The sequence below is a fragment of the Prionailurus viverrinus genome, chromosome C1 (assembly GCF_022837055.1).
Source record: "Prionailurus viverrinus isolate Anna chromosome C1, UM_Priviv_1.0, whole genome shotgun sequence".
In the NCBI taxonomy this organism is placed as follows: Eukaryota; Metazoa; Chordata; class Mammalia; order Carnivora; family Felidae; genus Prionailurus; species Prionailurus viverrinus.
This window is the reverse complement of record NC_062568.1, coordinates 93,014,305-93,037,028: the sequence shown is the minus strand read 5'-3', so window position 1 is coordinate 93,037,028 and position 22,724 is coordinate 93,014,305. Positions and strand designations below refer to the sequence as shown.

Sequence of the window (22,724 nt, the reverse complement as noted above, 5' to 3'; positions counted from 1 at the left end):
CTCCTTCATGAGCTATTATTAGATGCATGTGGATTTTATCACCTCTTACTTAACGTATTTTACCCTCTCCTTCACTTATCCACCCCCTTGGTTCTCTGTGACACATTGTATATAATTGTTCAACTCTGTCTTTTAGTTGAGTAACACGCTCATCAGTGGTAATCAATACTAACAGCTTTTGATTTTTTGAAGTTCTTTGTATCCTTTTTTGATATCAAACTTTCATTTGTTTGTTCCTTTGTTACTGTTCACTTCCATTTGTGTTTACTTGGAATACATTAAATATTTTTATTTTACATTCTCTATTGGATAATTCTCAGTTCTGCAGTCAATGCAGGACTTATTCTATAGCTTGCCTTTTTTTTCTTCCCTGCCACTCGCTAATGAAATCGTTATTTCCCCTTCTTAGTGATCTATTGTGATTTAATCTTCCTTGGAATTTTATCTGTGTGTAAAGTTTAGAGTGGTTGCATCAAGAGAAGATCTGCATTGGATTCTGTCAGATTCCTACAAGCACTATCACCTTGAGTCTGCACTTTTTAAAACTTTTCATTACGATAAATTTCAAATATTCTCAAACAGTGGGGTTGCACAGCTCGAAAAATATTAATATTCTGCCATTCATGTCTCAACTATTCCAGTTTCTTCCAGTTTCTTCTCTGTAGTATTTAAAAGCACAGTTCAGAACACTTAAAAAAAAATTCAAGCTGGGGGATTTAGGGGAAACAGAGAGTGAATGAGTGCCTTGATCCACAGGAGTGTGAGCCAAGGATTCAATCTTCAGAGGAGACTTTTTTTCCCCTTTTTTTCTTTCTTTCTTCAGCTAGAGTTAAGACTGAGTTGAGGCTAAGTTAGGAGCTTATCCTTACGGTCTTCCTCTGGGTTTGTTGCCACTGCTCTTGGGAATCCAGCCTGATGCGGGTGGGGAAGGCATGTTTTTGATCTAACACCTTGCCCTGCTCAGCCCCTGGGCTCTCATTATGTCAATAGTTTAGCTCCTTAACACCAGGCTCCAGGGAGGATGACAACTGTCCCATGTCATCCATATCTGAGGGACTTCAGTACTAAGTGAAAGTGATGGCAAACTAGGACAGCTGGTCACCCTAGCCCTTGGTCATCAGACACTGGCACATACCCTGTGGGTAAGTGCTGGTTACAGCACTTCCCCCCCACTCCCCGCCATGGATTCTAGCTCTCTTGCCATCCCTGCCTCTGACACATTCCTTGTAGGCAGCTCCACCATGCATTTAAAAGAATAAGTGTATTTTTATATTATATTCTACACTTTTAGTTGTGAAATTCTGGGAAAGGACTTTGAAATTCTAATTTGAAATATTGCCAGGTAAAAGAAAGTCTCTGAAGATTTGCTTTTTACAATTGAGCGCGCATTTAAAAATGTATCATATGTCACATAAAAATCTATATTTTTTGGCTTCTGGTGAAAAATGAAAGGACTTGGTTACATAGGACCAGCCTTCTTCTACAGTGACAATGGAAATTGACAAGTAGCTGCTCCCCTGGGGTGGGTTGTATTGTCTTCATCCCTTAAAACTCCCATCACTCATGTAATATATGCTTGTATATGTCAAGTCTGGACTATCTCACTCATTGAACCGGGGGCTTATTGGAGTTTTCAACCCCCGACCAAGCAATCTACTAAAGGGATCCTTGAACTGTGGTGCCTGCAAGGTGGCCAAAAAAGTACCTAGCCATCATTTAGCATTCTTGGGGGTTGCTTTGGTTCACAGCTATGGACTGAGCTGGGTTTGGATGCTGGCTCCATTCCATACCAGCCACGTTGCTGAACAGAGTATGTAACCTTTCAAGACATCCATTTCCCCACTTGGAAAGGGTGACCATAGTATCTAAGCTGCAGGGTTGCTGTGTGGATAAAGCAAGGCAACATACATAAAACACGCTGGTCAGTGCCTAGCATATAGAAAGTTTTTAATAAACAGTAGATATTCATATATGACCATCTTACTTCTTTCAGAAATTTACTGTCACACTGGGCAGGTTTCTGGTTCAGGGTCTGAGGCACTCTGCTTTTTGACCTTGTTTTGACCTTCTGCCTATTCCTTACTGTGCCATAAGTTACATACATGTGCTTATGTTTACTTTAATTGAATGAACTTCCTCTTAAGAAATTGAGGGAACTCTACAAAATGAGGTCTATGTATAGCTATTTCAGATTCTCCAACTTACACTGTACAGTGATAGGCCTTGGAAAAATGTGGGAAAAAGGGAAAAAAATTATTTAATGTGTCTACCATTACCTATTTGGTGAGCCCTTTCCCCTTCTCACACCTGGGTTAATTCCTGCCACCCACTAGGGCTTCAGGTCTGCCTTTGCCTCCAGCAGCTGAGTGTCCCCATCTGAAGAACACCACGCTTACCTTTCCTAAATGTCAAGCCATTCCTTCTTCTGATTCTCAGTTCCCTGGAAGGAGAATATACCAGCCTCAGGACTCATCCCTTTACGGTCTTGCTGGTACTAAGCTGATAAATGCACTACTGCTATTAGTCAGTGAGGCTCAATGTGCACCCTTTCCAGAGACCAGGTATTGTGTAACAAGCCACTTGAGGGCCTTTCCTAAAGGGGTCACCAAAGGGTAGGGAATTCTAATATGCTACCAGGAGAGATCTTTTGGGGCAGAGAGCCCTTTGGCAACCCTTAAATAATCCTGGGTGTCTACCCTTTCACGTAAATATGTGACTCTATTCATCAGAGCCCACCATTCAGGAGGAATCAATATGGTGCATATATATAAAAAGGTGTTACAATTTTAAAAGTTGGAACATGAACATGAAAGTGATTGGATGGCCACTTCTGATCATGTTAGCCTTTCTTTAAAAATCTCCACAGTCTGTGTGTTATTCTGTAGGATAAATTTCGAACATCTAAGGCTGGCTTTCAAGGTCTCCACAATCTAGTCCCATCTTACAAACCAACTGTATCTGTACCTTATTCTCAAAAATTACTCTCTACTCTAGCCAAGCTGGTGTTCCATTAACTATCATCTCCTGCAGTATGCCACATTCCTATCTTCAGGCCTTTGTTTACCCTCTTGCCCTTGAGTTGAAAGACATCTCCCTGTCCCCTTGGCTGATGAGATCCCAACCTTTAACGCAGTGGTTCCCAAACCTTGCTCCCCACCGGAATCACTTGGGGATCTTTAAAAAGACACTAATGGGTAGCTCCTATCTCCAGAGCTTGTGATGTGTTATGGGGTGTGACCTGGGCATCAGCATATTTAAAATTTTTTATGTTTATTTACTTTGGGGGGGAGGGGCCAAGACAGAAGATGCATGAAACAGGCTCCAGTCTCTGAGCTGTCAGCACAGAGCCTGATGTGGGGCTCAAACCCATGGACCACAAGATCATGACCTGAGCCAAAGTTAGATTCTTAACAGACTGAGCCACTCAGCTGCACCTGGGCATCAGCATATTTAAAGACTTCCCAGGGGATTCTGATTTGCAGCAAAGCTTGGGAAACACTGGTGTAAATGGAAAATTCACTTTAACTTCAATATCTTATTCTCTTACTTTTGTCTTTTCCTCACACATGAAAATCAACCTTCCTGGCTTTACCAAAGCTGGATTCTACACCAATCTGTACACTCATATGTACGCAGAGCATTCCTGTAACTTAATCTATCATCACAGTGTATCTGTTGACTTTTCTGTCTCCCTACTAGATGGCTGTTCACAGAGTAGAGGCACTGTGTCTTACTCATCCCATATCCCCAGCATCTAACCCAGGTTGTGGTTTGTAGAAGATACTCAGTATAGGCTTGTGGACCTAAATAGAACTCCGCTTCCTTGTGTAATCTATAGGAGCAAATATTTTCCAGGAGTAAAAAAAAAAAAAAAGTCATACATTCAACTCTCCAAGTCTACAAATCTCTATCTCTAGTGAAAGAAAAACAAACAAACAGAGGAAGGGAGTCACAGACCAGACTTTAGTAGGCTCATAAATACAGAAATCTCCACCAGAGCCTCAGCTAGTGACTCTCTCTGGTAGTTAGAGGAAAGTACTTATCAGAAACAAGTTTACAGATGGCAACAACAGAAACCCAGCCACAAAGGAATGAAAAAAAAACAAAACAAAAGCAAAACCAAGGAGGATGACCTGTAATATTCCAAGCACAGGGCTTAGTATGTAATGGATATTCAATGGATGAGAATTGATATTACTCTTTCCAGTCCTTGTCAGAAGAAATCAGATGGTCCTATTTCCATGGTTCTACCTTCATGACAGGTGGATTCATATTTCAGGCTGTCAGATGCAAAGCTTCCCCTTTAGAGTTTGTCACTTGCAGTTGTAAATTGCAGAACTCTATGTAGTCACATGGAAGTGTCCTTTCCCAACCTATTACTTTATAGTACCTCTTAGATGTCCAATTTAGGTACACTACTCCATCTTATTCCCCATCCATCGACATTATTATCTAAATAGTTCTCAGTTCAGTGCCAGTCTGTTAGCAGTCAACAGAACATCATTTACTAAAATTGTTATTGAGAACATTTGTACTTCCCACTCACATTTTGTTTTGATCAATAACTCGCCCTTTCTACAATTAAGCTTAAACATGTCGGCACACTATTTAAAATGTGACATTTGACTTAAATAGCCATCTACTCAAAAGTTGTAAAAGTCTCATCAAGTTTCTACAATATGCTTTAATTTTATTTTTAGTATGAATGACACTCCCTGTATACAAAATTCCTAAATTTTTTCAAGTTTTGTCAGTGGGGAAAATTGGTAATATTCTCAAAATGAGACAGATTATTATCATTAACTTTAATTGACCAGCACCTATAGTCCTGAAAGGCCTGGTACCCTCTTGGTTTTAATTCTAGAGAAAGGAAAATTCTAGATACATTATATTTCAGAGAAGATTTATGTGAGCCTTTATATACTTTGTGGGTGACTAAGTATATATTACTCATAGACACAGTGGTGGCAAACTAATCCCAGATCAATATATTTTCTCAAAAAGTTACTCAAGATTAACTATACTAATAGAGAGTGGTTGTTCAGGTCATGCAAAACAAAAACTAAGCATACACCATTAAAATTCTGTATTTTTCAAAAACTCTTCAAATTTATTTTCTATAGTTTTCTTAAATTACAGTGACAATTTATGTTTCTACCAAGGAGGTAAGCTTGGTAGGGGGTGAGCAGCAGGCTAAAATGGTATGTGTCCTCTGAAAGCCATTGCCCCTTTCTTCCAAAGAAATTCCTTTTTTGTTTTTTCTCCTGGACATATGGCTTGCTGCCTGGCATGTTTCCTATCCTATGTACTACATACTGGCCAATGGCAGAAGGCATGGGTCAACTGCTAGGAAGTATTCACAAAGGGATCTTGCTGGTTGGAAAGAGAATGGTTTTTCAAACCATCTTGAACCATGAAGTGGCCTTGGGAATGGAAAACATATAAACCAGAGGGGCAAGATAGGAGAAGTCTGGCACTGTCCTAACATCCTGGATTACCTTCTTCTGGACTGTCCTGTGTGACAGCAAGAAAATTCTGTTGTTATTTAAACCGCTGTATTTTGGGGTATCGTTCACTTCCATCTGAATCTAATCCTACTGATACTAATAATTAAGGGAAATCCAGTCTTGGATTGAAAATAATTGTGGTCTGGGTAATTCAAGCTGTATAATCTATGTACAGATAATGACGGTTGACCATATTGTATTAGGTCATTAATATTGATGAGGGAGCAAAAGGCAAGCTAAGGACAAAGCAAAGCTAACACCCTTGCACCCCCTAGCCCCAACCATGTTGCAATATGTTTGCAACTGTCTTAATGATTTACAAGAAAAAAGCAATCTCTAGAAACCTATAGACTCAATTTCCTGGAACCCTAATATCTCCCCTCCATAGGACAGAAAATCTTATATGATCACTCTTCACAGCCCCAGTGCAGCTTTTTCTTCCCATGATCCTGTCCCTATGCTTTAATAAAACTACCTTTTTACACCGAAGACATCTCAAGAATGTTGGCCGTAGGCTCTGAACCCCAACACTTCAAACCACATCAATATTAATATAATAAGATAGGTTCCAGAACTCATTCCATTCAGATGAGATCCACATCTAGGTTTTGATTCTTAAATTCTCCATGTAACTGAGGTACTTGATTCAAGAGTCTGTGAGACTTTCTCTTTTTCTCCTAAGAACCACAGCCAGAGACACTTTGACCTCAGTCCAGGCCTTCTCTCCTCTGGTGTGTGAAGAAGCTACTGCATTCCTTGACCTTCATTGGAATGTGACAATAGAAACTATGTGTCATATGACACTTTCATCCTTTCTGTTTGTATCAAACTCCAGACTGGGCACAATGCGACCTGGATTCCATGCTGTATGGCTGAGTGAGAAAAGGTTAGGAGAACGAGGTCTGTATATTAGGCAGAGGTGAAATGGTGATTGTAGCCAGTTATCTAAATCTTCTCTACTTGGCTCAACACAGCTTTGTCCCACTGCTTAGCCTTCAGGCAGTCTATTTCTCAAAAGTACAGTTATATGACAAAATAATTTTTCCTCCCTGGCACTGTGCCTTGTGCTATTTATTGTCTGAAATCAGGTTAATTCTGTCCTTTCTTCCTCACCCCATAATTTGCTCAAAGCAGTGATGTGAATGCCTGAAACTTTAATAAAAGTTTCAAGAGTTCCTCTTAACTGGAGGTAAAACTTTTCTTGAGTCTTTGTTATAATGCAAATATGTGACCTGAAAAGATACCTGCTTCACCTATTACTCCACTGATGTGAGTTAGTCTACCAGATTGGCTAGCTAAAGTCTAGGAGAGAGCAAGGGATAATGAAATGAAATGTCCCGGGAAAATGGAAATAAACTGGTGAATAGTCTGATAAGTAAGTCAAAGGGGATCTTTATTGAGTACCTGTTATCCTCCTGCATAATATATTAGCTGCTGGCTAAGGCCAGTTTGGGGAAGAATGGAAAAAGGAGGAGGACAGAAAGATCACTTGGGGGAAATTCCTGAGGTGGGTAGGAGGGTACCAAGCAACTCCACAGAGCTACCCAAAGAAAGCCAGATTCTTGGGGCTAGACAATGCCCTTTGTCATGCTCTCCTTTGGTCATAGGAGCCAGAAGCCTTCCTTTAGAACTAAGAGACAAAGAGGGCAACCAGCCAACAGGGGAAGGTAAATAGATTTCATGCAGCCATGGGGCACTGGGACATTTGACCATTGGGCTATTGGACAGATTATTCTTTGTAACTCTTTTAAATTTGGAGAAAATAATACATATCCTTCATTTCACTAGAGCCTACCATGAATCCTTGTTTTCTTGGATATCATTCAATTCTGCTTGGTTTCTTCCTTAAACTCCTCAAAGACATTTCCTCCTCTTTAGAGGAATTTCCAGATCCTCTGCCTCTGCTTAGAGGATTATTTTTGATACTATCACTGGCCAGTGTTCTTAATGAAACAATGTTTTTTGAATTCCTACTGATCATTTAATCCCATTAGATAATATAATACACAGGGTGAACCTATTATAGTTAAATAGCAGGAAAGAACAATCAGAAATATGAGCTTTGTGATCATTTGTGTTAGCACTTCTATTAGGCTGGGCTAGTCATTTTCTTGTTGTTTATTAACGTGGAAGTCTGACATTTATCAGGGTGATTTTAAAGAAAAAAATCTAGTTGTATTATTTTAGTTAATTTATGAATCTTGAATTTCAATATAAAGCGGGCTTAGTTAACACTACTTTATGTTATAACCAACTCCTAATATTTTGATTAAACTAACATGACAAAAATGTAAACATTCAGTTTCACAAATTTTCTGATTATTCTTCTTTGTTAATGACATTAGCTGTTATTTGGTTAGAAGGATAACATATTTAGATTTGCTCGGTTGCAAAGCATATTCTATGCTTATATAACATTTTGAGGCTATGTGACAATACTTAGCTTAGACAAAATGAAGAATATTGGTTTACCAGCATGCTAAAAATACCTTCTCAGTCATTCTTGTGGAATAAAGAGAAATACCCACTTGTTTGTTGAGTCTCCTTCAGTCTTCAAATGGAAGTTTTTACAAGGTTTGCAGTGATCTTATGGATTGATTAACCCAGGGAATGTACTCAACCCTGTTTTCTCTGCTACCTTATGCAATAAAGAGTAGCAATATACTGACTTTCCCAGCATCCTTTGCAGCTAGGATTGTCTTTATAATCTGGTTCTCCTCAACGACATGTAAGATGGAGTCTAGGGGGTGGATTGTGATGGAGATTTTACTCTTCCTTATACTTTGTGCCTTGAATATAAAGGAATGCCCAGAGTAGTGGAAATCAATTTGCAACCCAACAGGTCTGAGGACAAAAAGCCAGGGCTTTTGATAACATTGTTGAGCTGCTACCCATCTTTCATGTTTTCCTTCTTCCAGTTTTTTTAATTGTGTAAAATGATCAAATGGCTTTATTCAATACAATGATTACTCAGATTTGCAGTTGTTGTTTTATTGGTAGCTGATAGCAGCTTATTCACATAGCTCCCCCCTAGTTTGAGGAGATAAATCTCCATAGTGTGAAGACCAGGTCAGGTCTCTGTCCTAAGCATGGTCCAAATTTACTTCCAGGAGAGTAATCTAAAGCAGCACTTTCCAACAGAGCTCTGTGTGATGATGGAAATGTGCACACAGACCACATAGGATATGTAGCCAGTGAGCACTTGAAATGTGTGCAGTGCCACTGAGGAACTGAATTTTTAATATGACATAGTTTTAATGAATTAGAACTGAACCTGAAATGGCGACATGTGGCGACTAGCTATTGGGTCAAACAATGCAAACCTGAAAAATCACTAGCCTACGAAAGCATACATTACTGTAGTTCTTTTGAAAAAAAATCAGCCTCTAATTTTATATGTTATTTTACAGGCCTGAGAACACCTCATTATAGAAAAATGATGATCCAGCGGGGCATTACATAGTGTCATATTTGAAGGTTGTTAAACAATATTTAACTTGCATATTAGCTAGCTACACAGAACTGATACCAATTTAAGCATTTTACATTGACAACTATAATAAAAGATGTCTTCTTGGAATAATAATCTTATTCAGACTGCACTCATTCAGCTGTTTGTTAAGGTTTTTGGCTCCTCAATTACAAATGGAAAGAATAATAATGGAGTGCCGGTCTCATTAAGCTGTGGGGGTACAATAACTCTCTGAGAGAAACTGTAAATTACAGTTTGCAGAAGACTTCTGGGTACACGAGAAAACCAGCCATGGAGGGTCTCTATAGGACCCAAAGAGTGGGGAGGTGCTTGGAGCTGGCAGCTGAAGATACAGGATACTCTAACCAGACTAGAAACCAGAAATGTGTGGGGCTGTCATGCCCTAGAATATAGGATTCGATATCAACTGCTATACCCAAATGTGATTGGAAGAAATTATTCCATCATGCCTTGGTATCTGGTGTAAACCTCCTTAATTGGCATGCTTGCTTTCATAGCTATTTTTAGAACCTGAGGAAAAACTAATTCTGTCATCGCCCAAGGTGGCTGCTATCACCTGACAAGGATTATAGTCACAGACAACTACTCCACCAGTTACCTCCTGGCTGCTGAAAACAGGTCAGCAAAAGGTCAGCAAAGTCTTTTCGTGTTGGGAAGCTGAGTTCCTTCCACCTAGGCCTAGGCACGATTTTAAGAAATAGCTGACAAATCAAACTTATTTCACACACACGGATACTTGTAATCAGGGTTCTAACAGAAATGATGAAGAAAATGAGTTGTGAAGTTTCGGAAAGCCATGTACACCAAAATCTATTAGGTTCTGTGTGTAAAACATATTCAATTAAAAAATGATCCCATTTAAGAAAGCTACCACCCCACATTTCTATGGCAGTTGTGCAGAATGCTTCTTGAGACAATTATAGAAGCTGGATCGATTCAAAGTTGATTTTTTTCCTCAGAGAAATTATTTACACTCAGTATTGTTTTCATTTCATCCTGACAAGTACCTACTTCTCATCAGTTTGCAGCGCATTGCTCTGAAAACACGCATGTTTTCTCTATAGGTCCTGCTTTGAACCACTTACTTTATGGTAGCTTCCAATGTCTGAGAAGATAAAAGGAAGCCTGTGTGAGAGGTTAAGACCCAGTGCTCACAGAGGTGAGGCATGGGACGTGCTCTGTAGGAACACACTGTGTCTGCAAGAAGGTTGCATTAAAAAAATATCACCCATGAAGATATACATGACGTGGATGTTTACCTATGATGTGGCTCTGAAATGTGGGCTCCGCGATCACATCTTCATCCTCTTGCAGGTCTCCGCTTGCTTCTTTTATCTGCGGCAAGAAGAAAATACTGTAAGTTCTTCTTTATTACATTCAACAGATTGTCCGCAATCCTCAGAATGGTGGTTGGTTCTGTAACAAATGTGGGCATGTGTGAGTCAGCGTGTGTATGTACATATACGTATACAAAGATTCTTCATTCACTTGGCTTTATGACAAGTTTTAATCACAAGAGCATATTTTCAGAAATATAACCCCAGACCTGAAAATGAGGATTTTCAGGGTAACTAATTCTCCAAAAAAAATTAGAGATAATAGCTTTGGCTTTTAATACTTAATAAAGTCATAGCTGTTAGGAAAAATTAAAGTCAAAGGACATATAATTCCTCCAGAGACAGTGACTTTCACCACAAGCTATTTTAATAAGAAGAAAGAAATATACTTAGATCTCCTGACCCTTTCCTGGAATGTAACTCTCTAAGAAAATTATTTTTTTTGTTCTTTCTGTGATGAAACATAAGGTGACTATGATGTATGCTTAGTGGACTAGAGCAGTGACACATTTATATCGATTTTTTAGGTCAAAAACATTCCCCTTATATTTCAGTTGAAATATCCAGATGCTGAATGTGGTAGCATTCAGCAGAACTCTAGAGACCTGAATAAAGTCACAGTGTTTTACAAATGAGAATTCTGAGATCCAGTAAGTTTCCATAAACATATTGTAAGTGGAAATGCTGGGATTACAACTCAGGTCCCCTCCTTCTCAATCTAGTGACAGTAGTAGCAACAATAACATTATCAGTACCAACCGTAATTTAAGATTTTTTTAACTATATTTATTTTCAGAGAAAGAGAGAGAGAGAGAAAGAAAGCAAGTGCAAGAGTTGGGGAGGGGCAGAGAGAGAAGAAGAGAGAAAGAGAATCCCAAGCAGGCTCCTAGCTGTCAGTGCAGAGCCCGATGTGGGGCTCAAACTCACAAACCGTGAGATCATGATCTGAGCAGAAGAGTCAGATGCTTAACCAACTGAGCCCCCCAGGTGCCCCGGTACCAGCCATAATTTAAAAAGCAAGCTCTTAAATACTATAGAGCAGGAGCTGTTTGAGCTCTTAATGCCTATGATCTCATAATCCTTAGAATAATGCTAGGTGCTATTGTTAGCCTCCTCCTCCTGAAGAAACAGAAAGTAATTATCCAAGTGGTGGAACCAGGATTCAAACTCAGTAGTACCGACTCTGGATTTGTGTTCATTTGAGGGAAATTTGTTGTTCTCAAATGTCCATTTGACTATGCCAGTAGACTTGGCTTCAATATCAAGGCAGCTTGTGGTCCTTGGCAGAATGACCCAAAAAGCCCTTTTAAAATATATCCCCATCGGTCACCTGGGCAGCCAATGATAATGATGTGAACCATGCACTGAATGCAATGGAGTTCTGCTTAGGCACATGCATTAGAGGCTGTCAGTGGACATGTGCAGGGGCTTGAGTGGAACGCCAAGAAACTCTTATTTCATACTTGCAATGTTGAAAGTCATATGGTGCATAATGACCTTGAGATACATTTAGCTTTTACCTATTTTTCATATTTAATGGAATAAGACCAATATTTATATCTTAAGATTGCAGTTCCAATATCAGAATGTAATTGGTGCTTATTCTGTATATGCTGATAGTCAGACGGTGGTGGACTCAAGAGAGTATGTAGATGGCTACCTGAACCTCACAAGGAGAGACCAAGGGTTCAATATCCAGAGACCATGCTTCCTCACTTTCTTTCCTCATCAGCCTTTTGCTCTGCAGGCATCCCCCTGTTTGTTAGCATGTCCAGAAGAGGAAAGTTAGGGAATGGGGCAGGGTGTGGTGGGGGGGGAAGGCTTCATCAATAATCTCTGTTTTCAGTAGTGGACATTTATGTACAGCAGAGAAGTAAAATGCCATGAGCATCAGCAAGGCTAATGTGTTACTTATTTGCCTTCCAAGCTTTGCCTAGCTCAGGGATCTGTTTGTGACAAGGTGATCAAAAGACTCACTGAAAAAGGGATCCCAAAACACCTTCATTTCCATCAACCCAATCTGAAGCTTCCAACCTCATTTATAGACACATCAAGGAAATCTGTTTGTATTTTCAGTGCATACCAACTCTTATGCCAACATATTTAATGTTTTTCCTTACCTGTTATGTAAAATAATATTTCCTTCAGGTTTTCCTAAACTGGGGGTGCCCTGCTAACCTGCTGGAATGTAGATGAATCATCATCTTTATCAGCCTGTGAGATTCTAAACTAAAGATTCCAATAACTAAAATAAGATTCTCATCTTACAGAAGAGGAAAAGAGGCTCATACAGGGTTAGTGATCTCTTCAAGGTCAGAAAGGATTTCAGTTTTAGAGGGGGCACTCCTGGCCCCTATTCATTGCTATAATTAAATTTTTCATAGTGCATGATATTGTCACAGATGTCCTTTCTAGACCTTCCCAAGAACTAGGATTTTTTTTAGTGTCTGGCAGTTAGATATGTAGGCAGTACTCCACATATATATAAGCAACATTTTTATTTAAGAGTAGCAAAAATTTTCCGAGTGTATGTATGTGTGTGTGTGCACGCACATGTGCGTGTGTGTGTGTGTGTGTGTGTGTGTGTGTGTGTAACTTCCCTGCTTCCCTTCCCGTCTTGTTTCCTAACCAATCTGTGGAACTTCACCACCACTTTTCTCCAAGTATCATATTCAAGACAGAAAAAAAAGGCCATCCTTTTGTCCTACCTTCCAGCTCTCTGTCAGAACTTTTCTAGGGCATTCTGTGATTAGCAACAAATATTAAACGTGGCCTCTGGGTATTTATCAGAGGAACAGGGCTTGTAGACAAGGTCCCTGGTTCTTTCAGCTTTCCTAGGCTGATGACCCGTGAGGAGTAGATAACCCATGAGAGGAAAATCCAAAGATGGGTGAAGAACTAGCAAAGGAGTGGAAAATGAGGCATGCCTCAGAATGGCATACTTGTTGGTTCTAATCATCTATACAAGTAGATTCCAATGTGAAGTGGCGATGAATTAAAAAAAATCCATTTGCCTATGGAAATGAGGGGCATGATTTGTTTTGGCAGCAGATTCCCCTTGCTAATTATATTTTTCATCGGCTGAATTTAAAATGAATTTTCATTCTTGATCGCACAGGGTCTGGGTATTGGTGAGTCATTGTAGGAACTTTGCTGGGGATCAGGGGCTGCCAACTCAAGATTAAGAATTTGCCAAAGATAGGCACAAGTGGGACGATCTTCACGTGACGAAGCCCTTCAAAGATAGGAGTGGTCACAAAACCCAGAAGTTTGGCTCAGAAAAGAATAGTGATTAGAGATGTAGAATTTTCTCAAGCATTGTTCTACCAGAAACAGACACAACCTAATGTCAGTAATGTCCTATTTGATAAGAAGTAGCAGGTAATTCAAGCAATAACTATGGGCTATTTTCGGTTTAAGTTTGTTGTCAGTATGTCAGGGGCCTTCTAATGGTACACCTCCAACTTCTGTCCATCTTTTGGGGTCTGCAGTTGTAGTCAAGAACTGTACCAAATACTAATCCCTAACAGGAAACCAGTAAAGTGTCACTGTGCCCATTATATTCTATTCATCCCTACAATTAGAAAAGGCAGGGAGGAATGAGTTTACAAAGGACCCTGGAGGAAAATGGAAAAAATAATTCAACACACGCACACACAGACACATACCCAACATTTGGGGATACCCTTCATTTGGAATTCTGCTTCTATGTCTTCTATAAATCATCCCAACATAAACTGCTTCCCAAAAAACAACATTGTATTGTCAACATTTATTGCAAAAGAACAGAATATAATGAACCTAAGTGAGACAAGAAGCGATCTTTGGAAGGAAAACTCTAAAAGGCATTACTTTTAGAAAAGTTAGTCATTTAAAAAAATTTGCAGGAGGAGGGCAAAATATGCATGCTTCTTATTAGCATCAAAATGCATTTAGTACAGAACTGTTCAATTAAGGATGTTGAAATTACAACATTTTGCAGAACTTAATAAGATGATAACAATTTGCGTAATTATTGTACTATTTTATGCTATTTCATCACCACCGTATCATTTTCATGGGATAGTATTTGATGCTTTTTTTATTAGCATATGTGATTTTTTTCACACTATGGGACACTGGCTGAAAAAAATACTCATAATTTAAATTAAAATACCCATATTAAAATGGCCATCTCTTCCCAGTGCATGAAGAAGGTATACGATCTCGTTAATTTTGTTAACAATTTTTATTTTGTCCAGTGATAGTCAAGTAGGAGCCTGGAGCTGTCTTCCCTTGAGACTTCTTATTACACAAAATTATCTGAATCCATAGGAAGGAAGGATTTATAACACATAGCAAGTAGAGTGCATTTCTTTCTTTCTTATTTACTTAATACCTATGCAATCTTTCCTGGGGATGCCTTTTCCCCTCTTGTCATGATTTTATATAATTCAAGTAGAAGTACAAAGTAACATGGCCCTTGTCTAAATTACACAAAAATTAGAGCTAAGTGGTCTGTGAATGATGGCCTAAATGGGGACATAAGCCTCTAATTAAGGTTCTGAAAAGAGAAAAGGATTGAATTCAGCAAAGAATTAATGGGACTTTTATACATATTTTAAAATGTATCTAGCAATCCTGAAAATTGGTATTGATATGCAGCTACCAGTGAATGCAGTGCAGGTCTGCTACATACATGAATTTGTTACATGTATGGAAATGCTCATGTATCAGCATAGATTAGAATACAATCCCTGAGGACCCTCATAACTGAATATAGTTTTGGTGTGTAAAGGGAAGAGATGGTGGTATATTATAACATTTTGAACAGTGATTTCACTAAAAAACAAAACAAAACAAAACCCATGTGACACGTAATGTATTATGCGTAGCTACTGTTTTCATCCCGAGTGAATACTGTTAGAAAGATTCTCTGCAATAGAGTTTAAAATAAGCAAATGGGAAATTTACCTTGAGCTCTAGTAGGGGAAAATTCCCTCAAACTCTGAATTTTAAGAGGTATTCCCATCAATGTGCTATGGTATTAGAATATATCCTATTTTGCAACTAATTTCCTTCTTGTACAGGCTGATAACATATAATAAATAGGTTTTCACTGCTAGTCTTGTACAAGTCCCAAAGGAGACTATGGCAATGTCCTTTCTGAAATTAGTAATTTTAGTCCATTCCACATTGATGATTATGGAGATGAAACAAAAAAAACCCACTGCATTTTACATTAAAAAAAAAAAAGACTAGGTGGTCAACTATCCAGGTTAATAATATTCTTCTGTATGGAAAAGCTTCCCAGCATGACTAATTTCGTCTTGCAGCTAACTAGAAAAAAATTAGCATATCCCTATTGATTATGTATTTTGGGGTGATTAAGTAATCTTTGTACTTCACAGAAAATAATAAGAATGTTTCTTGCTGATATTCTGGAAGGACCAAAGGACACTTATTACTACCCTGAAATGTAGTAATTCAGTGAAAGACTGAAGACGAGAGACAAAAAGCACAGAAATTACTGTAGTGTTAGGAAGTAACGAGAAAGTAAAAATGAAATTGTGAAAGCCAAACAAAGGTTTTTTGTTTTTTTGGTATTTCTGTGCAGCAAAGATATATACCCTAAGCTGTCAGAAACATATTAAATGGGGCATAGTTAAATTGAGTGCCTCTGATAAGAGGCTCTGCCAGGCTATCAAAGTTTTAGATCAGTTGGATTGAATTTCTGGCATATTGCACGTTTCCACACTGTTCATTCTCTCTTTCCTTTCGGTGACACTACAAGGACAGCCTTACATATGCTTATAATTTGTGATTTTACAATGCGGGGGACATCTACATTTTCAAAGAAGGGAGGATACCATGGAAGCCCAGAAGAAAAAGCGGGGGGGGGGGGGGAGGGGGGGGGAACTTTTGCAAGAACCTAGTTTGCAATATGACTTCAGAGCATTTGAAAAAAAAAAACAAAAAAAAACCAAAAACTTTATAGCTCTTCCGAGTCCAAAGCTATTTGAAAGAAAAATGTGCATTTGTGTTAATTTATGTCTATGAAATTCTAAGGGACCCTAAATATCAAGAATTCATTAAACTAGTAATTAATAATAATGAATGCCAATCATGATTACTTCTAAAAATCTCCTGTGAAACACTCTAGAAAAAAAAATGTATAATTACTTTATATTTCAGGTTTTCCCTAAGAAAATGGTACTATGTACCATATTTTACAATCTCTTTTACTATACTACAAAAACATATGGATACAGTAATTCTATAAAAAGAATTTCTTTTTGTTTGTGGAAGTGCTTCAAAACTTATACACAGGAACAATAAATATCACCAAATCAATTATGCAAGAACAGAAAGAAGGTAAGGAGAGCAAATGCAATTTAAGGTAATTTTAAAACCAAAATATTATTTGAAACAAGCATATCCTGGGGAAATATAAAAATACTCTTTCATTTTTTAAATATTTATTTTTGAGAGAGGGAGAGGGAGAGAGAGAGAATGAGAGAGAGCTCACATGAGGAGGGCAGGGGAAGAGAGAGAGGGAGATAGAGAACCCCAAGCAGACTCCATGCTGTCATCACAGAGCTAGACTTGGGACCAGATCTCATGAATCATGAGATCATGACCTGAGCCAAAATCAAGAGTCAGCCACTTAACAACTGAGCTACCCAGGCCCTTTCATTTCTTAAAAGAAATTACCCCTGAGTTGAGCTTTTCACTTCATAATTAAGAGACTCAATAATAGGGAATCAAGTTCCAAAATAGATTTCTTCAATACTTTCTGTCTAGGTGAGAGGAATTGGTACATACAGCTTTCAGAAAAAAAAAAAAAAAAAAAAAAAAAAAGAACAGTGCTTAAATCGAGCCATCAAAATAGCCAACAATCTCTCCAATTGTTTAGTGGTATTATGTTTTATAATCATGTCCACGCCTTTTTGTGTTGCTGGAAATGAAGGAAATGATCATCAAAACAAATCCCCTGCACAGGAGCCTAATCTGAAGATGACACCAGCCTGTCAGTTGCAGGCACTCTGGTTATACTGCCCTGAAAGGCAGCTAACCCAGAAAAGATCCTGGAGGCAGCGACTCCATTTGCAATATTGCTCTCACTTCTCTGCTGTCAACAGGTGTCTCTCCTTTTCCTTGAACTTTCTCCCCCATTCACCCAATAATCTTGTGCTTGTACATTGCCATCAGCTTAGCTAGAAAGAACCCAACCAGATTCACGTCATAACCAGGATGGGGGGAGCACTTACCAGGGAGCTTTTCGGTATTTCCACATCGGCTTTGGTTTTGATGTTTTTCTTGTGGTTTCCTTGAGTGCTCGTAGAGCTGCTGGTGAGGCAGGAACCCTGGGAGCTGCCCTTTAACACACTCCTGCAGGAAACATTATTTGATCCACTTTCTGTCTGTTGAGCGGCTTTCTTATCAACTCTGCAGGTAGAAAGTGATTCCTCTGATAAATTACATTGCTCTTCTTCAATCACTACTTTTCCCAATCCTTTGATGTTTAAGGTAACCTCTTTGTATCTCTTTGTCTTTAAACCTTTGAGTGATAAATGTTTGTCAGTGGCCTTGATCAGATCTTCATCTGACATCCCAGGAGTGGGTCAGTTTAGATTTGATATTTATTTATTTATTTATTTATTTATTTATTTATTTATTTACTTACTTACTTACTTACTTACTTACTGCTTGTGAGATGGGGGAAGGAGAGAGCAAAATAAAAGCCACTGAAGAGTGATTGCTAAATACATGTCTGGCTTGAGATCAGCAGGAAATGTAATTACCTCTGGAACGTTTCTAAGTATACGTTTGCTTGCTTGGCACAATCAATGAGGTCGGCATACCTTAAAACGTATGTGTAATTTTCTTCCATTTCATGCCATGTGGGTACAATCCACCGTCCCAGTGTAGGCTGAATTTCTATCAACCTTGATAAAACTTACCATTCTTTAATTTCAAAGACCATTGATTTGGTTAACAAAGTAACATGGACTAAATTATCATTTTATGGCTAACTTTTATTTCATTGTTTAAATTCTGGCTAATGTACAAAAGACTGCTGCTACTGTGCATTTCTGTTTGCATGAAAACATGCTTGACCAGCATTTCATGTGCAGGAAGCAAACAACCCTCCCTGTTTTGGGGGGGGGACCCCTTGACATTGCCACCCTCTTTGCCAAGACCTTACCTGTTCAAAAGTTCCGTCATAAATGTATCTTTCGTTGAACATGTGACAGGGCTGGGTCTACTTCTTGGTTCAAACTTCGTTTGGTCATAGATGTCTTGTGGGGTCTTCAAATTATTTTTGCTTTGTGAACTATTGTCCGGACTCTGTGCCAACCTAGTGTTCCTGGCAAGCTCATTTTCCATTTTACACTGCAGCTCAGGCTTCTTTTTCTCTTTTTTTCTCTCCGATTTTAGCTGTTTGTTTCCAAACCCCAAACCTTTTGCATCCTTTTTTTCCACTTTGGTTTTGGAGACATCCATTTTCTTGCTACTGAGAGCTGGAAGTCGACTCCTCCGAAAACCAAACCAGCTGGCTAAAGAAGGCCCCGGCTTTGGCTTCGCTTCCACAGAGGGGGACTTTGTTTGCACTTGGCCCTTTTCCACGTTTTCCTGAATGCACAACATGACCTTTTCTTCAATTGTGGGTGAGAGGGGGGCTTCGGGGCTCACAGCACCAGTCCTGGTTGTAGAAGTATCTGGACACCTTCCAGAAGTTTCTAGCTTGGAGGTCCTGCTTGTTTCAAAACTGTGTGGACGCTCTGTCCTCCCCGGATTCTGCGGGGCTCGTGGGCAATCTGTTGGGGCGGGTGGGCATGTGTAGTGGTCACTGTTTGGTTCCTCAGGGACAGCCATGGTGGGACATCCTCCCTCTGCATAGCCCTGCTTGTCTTCCATTCCACAGGGGGCAAGGAGCCCTTCAGATGTTGGAGGGACCCTCAAAGGCAACTTGCTTGGGCTCCCATGCTGGCTACTGGGGCTGCTGCCTGCACTCCCTTGGGAGCCTTGCCTGGTGGAGAGATGTCCCAGAGGCCTCCCCACGCTGGGGAGACTGTCAGACATGGGAGCAGAAGGAGTCTTGTTGGGTGAGACTTCCGCGGAGGAGCTCTGTTGGGTGAGGGAGTTGCCTCTCTCAGCGGTGTTGGTAATAATCTGAGTTCGAACTTTGCCTGGCCCTTCCATGGGGGGAGTAGGGGGCTTGTCACCCGAGTGAGCACTGAAACTCTGGCTGCGGGCTTTGGCTCCATTCATGCCTAGAGCTGGTTTTAAGTGTGGCTTATTGGAGGAAAGGGATCTTTTCACAGCCCTGTTTTCTACCCCATCTTTTCCATCAGCCCCAAGGATGCTATTATCCAATGACTCTGGCATTGCCGTTTCCAGGGGAAGCCCTTCAGCCAAACTGCCTTGTGCCTGAAAACACAGTGGAGTCACAGTTCTTTCTCCCACTGTGGTCTCCATGCTCACTGGATTCCCAGCATCCTCTGGCTTAGCCTTGCTCACAGCCACAGAACTTTTAGAGGCTTCATTCAGACTGTCTTTTTCATGTTTCCCTGGCACTGTAGAACTTTTCCTGAGCAATTGGGGAGATTTCATGAGAACTCTGAGCCCAACCGGGAGGCGAGTTTTCAGCCCTTTCTCATGAGCGCTTTGACAACCATGTGGGGTGTTATGGCTTTTGGAGGAGGGTGATGATGAGTGACTGTTACCCTGAGATGATGGTGACTCATTCGCCCCTAAGAAGGCAGGCTTGGGTGAGGTGGGGACACAGTCATTCATTTGTCCTTTTCTTCCTGGGGACACACTTTTGGGGGACGGTATTTCCAGTGGCTCAGGGGCTGAAGGACAATTCTTGGGAGTCCGTAACCCTGTGTCTGCTTGTGTGATCCCAAGCGTTTGGTGAGGTGGGGTTCTGGGGACACCTCTCTTTGGAGAGACCTTTAGGGGCCCTGGGGCCATCACAGCAAATGAGCTGGTTGGGGTATGAGCGGAACATCTGGTTTGAATCACTCTTTCTGTGGAGGGCAGAGGGTGAGTGAAGATAGGCTTTTTGAAGGCCACAGAAGGTTTCTTCCCTGGCACTTCTGTCATGATCTGATTAGAAGAGATAATAGGAGCAGAGGATCCCTTCAGAGGTGGGGATTTGAATATGGTCCTTGCTGTTTCATTGGGGACTCTGGTGTCGGGCTTGGCAGATGAGGGTGGTGGCACATAGTCATAACTGGGCCTGATGAGAAGGGAGCCTGACCTGTCTGGAGGGGGTGGGGGGGAAGGTGATTTCATCCCTGCCTCTGGCCCAGGGTCACAGTGTTTGTCCCTCGTCGGGGGTTCTCCATTGTCACCTGGCTCATTGAGGGGCCTTGGCAGTAACTGTGATGCTGGAATCTGACTCTTGGAGCACTGGACCCAATCCTTTCTGCTGGACATTTTGGAGCCATGAGGAAGTTGGCCAGGGTGTTTTGGAATGTGTGAATCTGGCTGCAAATCAAAAAGGGGTGCTGGGCCCTCAGTCTTTTTGAACCGTGAGAGCTTCCCAGGAGCTAAGGCTGGTGATTTTTCAAGAGACACTGGGCCCGATGAGGGCACTCTTGAGGAGAGTTCAGGCTCTATCATTTTTGATTTCTGAGGTGAAGACTTGCCCCTGGCAGGGATTTTTGTCAGACTTTGTTTCTGATAGATACCCATGGACACTGAAGACCTAGAATTACTCTGGCATGACACAGTGAGTGTTGGTTTGTCCGGTCTTGGTCGCTGAGTATTTTGTGTGACTGTCCTGGGGCTGAAAGAGCCAGTGGGTGCCACAATAACATTATCTATGTCATCTTTTGGAATGTTTTTCTCAGTTTCCTCTTCGGGTCTCTTCAAGAAAGTGTAGTCTCTTGCTGCAGCTCCTGGCTGTAAATGAGCCATTCCCTGAGGTAAAATTTCAGTGTGTTCTGCCTTGGGTCCAGTAGGGGCCGGATTGATGGAAATTTCATTTCTGGTAACAGTGACAAAGCCAGTCTGGTGAGAGCTGAATTCAATGGGCTCGCCATCTTCCGCGTCAAATATGACGGTAATGCATTCTTCTGAAGAAGTCCTTTTTACAACCCTTTGCTGCTTAATGAAGCTAAACGTCTTTGGTCTACTCTCTAAGGGGATGGGCACTTGTTTTTCCTCCTCATCAGGAGACCCCAATTGAGATTTTCCAAATCCCATAAGGATGTCCAGATTCTCCATGGATCTGTCAGTGTCAGCAGTCAGTGACAAATCTGAATGGCTTTTCTCGTCACTGCTACCGATGTGCAATTCATCAAAGGCTTCATTGTCATCGGTGTCTGAAAGCTGTAGACTGAGAGCCACACGGCCCTGACTGCGTGGCTCCCTCTCTCTCTGTACTTGAGGTGCCTGCACACTTGGGCACAGCATCCTCTCCAAGGGGCAGTTGCTGGCACAACTGGTCCAATTCTCAGGCCTTTCCCTGGGGTAAACTGAGGACATACCTTCTGTAAAGTGTTTTCTATTCAGCTCCCAGCCAAATAGGCTGTCAGAAACACTGTGGGTTAATTTATGACTGTGCAGCCTGCAGCCCTGGTTTGGAGCTGCCTGGAGCAAGGCTAAGGAGGAAGAGTCCTCATCAGCATCATCGTGGGAATCTGTGTCATAGACAAATGTCTCGTGGGGCTCCTTGCTGGGGCTCCTCGTGTCAGTTGGTTTGCAGGGGGAATACCCCTTGATGCTGCTACTCTTAATTCCTGGAGAATATATTCCTTCATTTGAGTTCATGCAATCTTTATAACCCCATTTTGTTATCACTGACGGGGGTTCAAGTAACACCTTTTGCTTCTGTAGCTTTCTTAGTCCTTCCAAAATGTGACTTTCCTTGATACGAGTGGGAGGTAGTTCATCTGTCGGACTAGCGAAGCCACTTGGGAGCGAAGAGTCAATACTTAGCCTTTTATCCCAGTTTTGTGATGATTTCTAGGAAAGAAAAGTACATGTCAGACATCACTGAATCACGTGGATCACAACTACAAAAAGGAAAAGTCCGTGATTAGACTTGATTCTGGTGGTTCAGTATTCCTCTATAAATGCATACCTTAATTAATTAATGCTAATTAATCATTAACTATGCAGCAAATCTCTGCTTTGCCAGCTTCTGAGCTAAGTAGCCCATGATGTAATAAAGTAGTAGATAAGGACCCTGCCCTCAAAGAGCAAGCAAGCCAGCAGAGGAGAGGAGACTTGACACAAGTAACCAGAAGTCAAGGGGGCAAACGAGGAGTATGAATGTAGTAGGAACTCCAGAAATTCAGAGAGAGGTCAAACCCCTGTTTGGAAAAGCCATGAGAGGCATATAAGAAAATTTTTGGGGGGTGTGTGTGTGTGTCTGTGTCTGTGTGTGTG

At 40.7% G+C, this 22,724-nt stretch overlaps 1 protein-coding gene across 4 annotated transcripts in view; it reads right to left on the bottom strand.

The window, feature by feature from the left end:
* Nucleotides 1-22,724, bottom strand: part of NCKAP5 (NCK associated protein 5) — a 969,870-nt gene that overhangs the window by 93,592 nt on the left and 853,554 nt on the right. For all 4 annotated transcript variants that reach the window (XM_047870291.1, XM_047870290.1, XM_047870289.1 and 1 more), the window contains 3 exons: nucleotides 18,526-22,298; nucleotides 17,588-17,765; nucleotides 10,260-10,335 (listed from right to left, as the gene is read on the bottom strand). In XM_047870291.1, coding sequence (XP_047726247.1) covers nucleotides 10,260-10,335; nucleotides 17,588-17,765; nucleotides 18,526-22,298 — 4,027 coding nt within the window. The remainder of the gene's footprint in view (nucleotides 1-10,259; nucleotides 10,336-17,587; nucleotides 17,766-18,525; nucleotides 22,299-22,724) is intronic.